This window comes from Charadrius vociferus, unplaced genomic scaffold (assembly GCF_000708025.1).
Source record: "Charadrius vociferus isolate BGI_N301 unplaced genomic scaffold, ASM70802v2 scaffold366, whole genome shotgun sequence".
Taxonomy (NCBI): Eukaryota; Metazoa; Chordata; class Aves; order Charadriiformes; family Charadriidae; genus Charadrius; species Charadrius vociferus.
The window spans coordinates 446,178-451,123 of NW_009648900.1; the positions used below are offsets into that span (position 1 = coordinate 446,178).

General features: G+C 53.1%; 1 protein-coding gene across 1 annotated transcript; it reads right to left on the bottom strand.

Annotated features, from left to right (window-relative positions):
* Nucleotides 1-303: 303 nt before the first annotated feature.
* On the bottom strand, nt 304-3,404 carry HOXA10 (homeobox A10). The gene is made up of 2 exons (XM_009887178.1): nt 2,579-3,404; nt 304-578 (listed from the first exon to the last, which is right to left on the bottom strand). The coding sequence occupies exons 1-2, from the start codon at nt 3,402-3,404 to the stop codon at nt 304-306; spliced, it is 1,101 nt and encodes a 366-aa protein (XP_009885480.1).
* Nucleotides 3,405-4,946: the final 1,542 nt, after the last annotated feature.

The window sequence follows — 4,946 nt, forward strand, 5'->3', positions numbered from 1 at the left end:
TTTCAGAGAAAGATATGAGGGGAAAGATATTTGCAGCTCCTGAAATGGTATTTCTGTGTTTCAAAGCTTAAAGGAACAAATCTGCCCCGGGGAAGGCTGATGGAAGCGGGGAGGTTCACGCACGGCATTTTGTGCATTAGCGTGGCTTTAGTCCGCCCCCACCCCCCACCCCAAAGTAGCTCTTAAGAGGTTAAGGACATATTGAGAACGCCTAAAAATCGTTAATCCATACAGGTGCGGATGACTACAGCCTAGGAAAATGATACTGGCTCTTTAAACCATAAAGTTGTGTTTATAGGTTCATCAAGAGAAATTAAAGTTGGCTGTGAGCTCCCGAATCCTATTCTCTCTGTTCATTTTCTTCAGTTTCATTCTGCGGTTCTGAAACCAGATTTTAACTTGTCTGTCTGTGAGGTGGACTGTGCGGCTGATCTCTAGGCGACGCTCACGAGTCAGGTACATATTGAATAGAAACTCCTTTTCCAGCTCGAGAGTTTGATGCTTGGTATAGGGGCACCGTTTCTTTCTGCCACTTTTTGCCGTGAGCCAGTTTGCTGCATTTTCTCCTTTTGAATTGCCTAGTTTTGAGAAAGTAAAAAAGGGACGTTACCAGCGGGTAGGAGGCAAAGAGCTGGGGAGGGAGAGAGGGTGGATGGAGCATCTGTGTGTGTGCGTGTGTGTGCGGGGGGCTCGCTCCGCCAACTGCGGGGTGTTGGAATGTGGGGTGTCCTTGTGGGAACCGAGAGCTTCAAAGAGGTTTCCCAAAGGTGCTGGATTCGCCCGTGAAAATCTGCTTCTGCTCCAAAAACTCCGAGCAGCCTCCGGCAGGGCAGCGTGTCCGGCTGGGCAGCTCATCTCCGACCCTCCAAAACAGGCTTTTGCCCTCTCCCCCTCCGCCGCTCCGAGCCCACTGTTACTGAGGGAGGGCTTGGGGAATGGCCTGGGGTGGATTTTCACCCCCTAGGCACCTGCTTCCAAAAAAAAACCCCAAAGCCTGCGGGTCTGAACTTTGTAATTGTGCTCTGGAGGCGGAAAACAAGGTAAGCCGGGGAGCCGGAGTCTCCCTGCCTCCAGTCCCTGCCTTCCCGGGGAGCCCCGGCCCTCTCTTTTCCAACCATTTCGCGGAAGGAAAAAAAAAAGAAAAAAAAGGAAAAAAAAAGGATATTAAAAATCCCCCGTTGGTGGGTGTTTATTCCTATCGGTGGAACCGTCTCGGAAAAAGGTAACCGATCCCTCGATGGTTCGGAGTGGTTCGTGGTTTGGGATTGGCTCTCTAGTAGTTTTCAGCTTTCTTTTTTGTTTTGATCTTATTATTTTCCAAAGGGGCGCCTGAAGGAATAACAGGGCGTCTGAAATGCGGCCGGAGCGAAGCGCCTGAAAAGTCTGCCGCCCAGGGAAGGGGAGATCGGCTGGGCAGCTCATCCCCGCCCCCCCAAAACAGGCTTTTGCCCTCTCCCCCTCCGCCGCTCCGAGCCCACTGTTACTGAGGGAGGGCTTGGGGAATGGCCTGGGGTGGATTTTCACCCCCTAGGCACCTGCTTCCAAAAAAAAACCCCAAAGCCTGCGGGTCTGAACTTTGTAATTGTGCTCTGGAGGCGGAAAACAAGGTAAGCCGGGGAGCCGGAGTCTCCCTGCCTCCAGTCCCTGCCTTCCCGGGGAGCCCCGGCCCTCTCTTTTCCAACCATTTCGCGGAAGGAAAAAAAAAAGAAAAAAAAGGAAAAAAAAAGGATATTAAAAATCCCCCGTTGGTGGGTGTTTATTCCTATCGGTGGAACCGTCTCGGAAAAAGGTAACCGATCCCTCGATGGTTCGGAGTGGTTCGTGGTTTGGGATTGGCTCTCTAGTAGTTTTCAGCTTTCTTTTTTGTTTTGATCTTATTATTTTCCAAAGGGGCGCCTGAAGGAATAACAGGGCGTCTGAAATGCGGCCGGAGCGAAGCGCCTGAAAAGTCTGCCGCCCAGGGAAGGGGAGATTTTTTTTTTTTTTTTTTTTGCTATGGGGACCCGAAAGGGAAATAAATAAGCAAATGAATAAATAACAACCCTGTTATCTAGTGTAGACGCTGAAGGATATTCGCGGTGCATTCATCAGTCTAATTTGATAGCAGTTCATAGATGGCACATTTCAGCGCGGCTGTTATTCCGAAAAGCATTCTGGATCGTAAAATATAACTTACCGCGTTAATAGGTTTATTTATTGGCACTGCCTATTGCTTATTTTGGATGCTTTACAAACATCTCTGTTATCTGGTAGGCACCTTCACATCACAGGGGAAAGATTGATCTTGTTTTTCTATATGTTTAAGCAGCATGCGGGCTAAAGTTGCCCAGAGCGGAGGCTCTAAGGGTTTTAAACTATAGGATGGACATTAATTTTTACGGCAACCCCATGCCCGAATATTACAAAGTTCAGAAGGTCAGTCTGAGCAGCGCTTCTTGGCAGCCCCGCGGGGCAGCTGGGATCCTCCTTTCTCAACGCGATGCCACTATGATCCTCAACCGCCTTTTTTTTTTCTTTTTTTTTCTTTTTTTTTTTTTTTAAATCATCACCACCACCATCACCATCATCATTCGCTTACCTACGGGCTCTTTCTCGGGAGAGGCTTTGCTGCTCTCTGACGGAGCTGGAGAGAGCTCCTCTGCGGTGGAAGATGAAGCCTGAGTCTCGTCCTCCCTCTGGGAGACACACGCCAAGGGACTGGGGGAGCGCTCCTCGTCCTCCTTCCTCCCCGCGTCCGGGACGGGAGGCAAAGATGGAGGCGTCTGGAAGCGGCCGGGGGGCTGCGGAGGGAAGGGGGCAGCCCCGGCCGGCCCAGCGCCGTAGCTCTTGGAGGTGCCATAAGCCTGGGAGAGGCGGAAGTAGCCCGGGACCGGGACCCCGCCACCGCCGCCGCCGCCGGCCGGGCTGGCCTCGGCGCTCAGCCGGGGGAAGGGAGCGAGGTCTGTGGCGGCCGAGCCCTTGGGGCATTTCTCTGAGTCATAGAGGCAGTAGGAGCTCTCCTCCTTAATGCTTGGAGCGAAGGAACACGAGGTGGCCTGCTGGCTGTCCGGCTCTTCCATGCGACAGGACCGGGGGGGGTCTAGCCACACTTCCATCCCTGACACGTAGGGGTGCGAGGTGGGGACCATGCTTTGAGAAGTACCTTCATTGCGTTTGCTCAAAACGGGGAAAAGTCCGCAGCTTTGCAGCCCGTAGGACAGATCGGACGCTTGTGGCAGGTAGATACCACTGTTGGGGTAGTAGCCGCCTCCGCCTCCGCCTCCGCCTCCTGCTCCCGCCGCTTCCCCTCTGCCCGAGCTGATCAAGGAGTCTACCAAAAAAGAGTTTGCAGCCGGGCTCTCGGAGCATGACATTGTTGTGGAATAATTTGGCGAAGGGAGCAGATAGCCCTTTCTGGCTGACATTTCTTGTGCAAAACATGCTGAATATGATTAGAGATACCCCCGCACCACGGCAGTCGCTTGCAGCCAATGGAAGCCCGGGCCTCCCCAGCAACCCCTCCCCGTCTGGTTTCGTATGCACCGAGCTGCTCTCAGGTCGACCTCTGAATTTGGGAGATAGATGTATATTAATGTGTAATATGGATTTCCATACACACAGGCGCGCACGCTTCGCCCACATGGGCGAGTGCCTGCGCCTGGGCGGGAGCCGCGCTCCCGGGAAGGGGAAGGGGAAAGGGAAGGGGAAGGAGCGGGCTTTGCCGGTACTGGCTCCAAGTTTTGCTCCCCTCTTATCACACGCACCGCTATAAAATAGCCCGGCGGTCCTGATGTTTATTATACCTAGGCTGAAGCGGTGTCCAGATGAAGCTTTTACTATCACTCCTCTCTCTCCCCGCGGTTGGGCTTTCCGGCGGCGATGCCTGCTCGCCTCCCTGCACAGCCTATGTGTCTCACGAAATTAATAAAGCCACGGCTCGCCCGGTGTTTTATGCTCAGGCTCTGCTCATTTTATTTGATTGTCTCGTTTTTTAAGAAATAAAAGACGTGTTATTGTTTATCACGGATCATTGGAAGCCGTAAAGGGGCCTGGTGCCTCTCGCGTTAAACTCCTGAGGAAGGGGGCTGCTTCCAGCCTAACATCACCGCCAGGCTGGGCTTAAATTTCCTGGAGATAAAATGCTCGCTGCTGCGCTGAAGAATCTCTTAGGGAGCAATGCCACTCTGGGAGGATTGATTGTGCGGTTGCAGCTCCTAATGTTTTAGTTAACGCGGGATTCTTCCCGAGGTCTGATTACCATTTAAAATATAAAACCAGACATATGCCACAGAAAGAATCCAGACGCGAGCAGTTCAAATGGATCCTCGCAGGATGCTGCGCACCCTGTTTATTGATGTGTTTATATTTGACCGATCATTTTTATATCTCGTCCCCCCTGCCCCCCCGCCATTTGGGTCATTCACTTTTCGCTTCTTCAAAAGCACCGTCTCTTTCACAAGCACTGTACTAAATAATAGAAAGAAGAGTAAGCAGATGAATCCTGAGATATTAGACAGCTCTGTCCAGTCAATATGTAATTGTGGCGGAGGTAGCAGACAGATAGCAGACAGACAGGGACGCAGACAGGGAGACAGATAGATTTTCTAATGAATCGCTTAATGATGGCTTGCTTTCACTTCCATCATCTCTCTCTTATGCCATTTTGAAGTCGCCTCACTGCCTGGCCCGCGGAACTAAGGGCTCTTTAGGCAAGGGGGTCTGGGGCTGCCCAGTACTCCCTGCACATCCCTGAGGAGCAGGGCTCGCTCCTCTTTCCCGCATGTTGCCTGGGGAAACAACCGACCGGGTTCCGCTTCCAGCGGGGCGGCAAGGGGAGAGTGGCTGCCGGCCGGCCGGGCTTCAGCGCCGTCCCCGGTCGGAGCTGCTGCCTGTTACCCGGCTACCGTGCCCGGGAGGGCGCTGGCGACGGCGGCGGCGGGGCTGCTGCCTGCCGGCGGGGTGGCGGC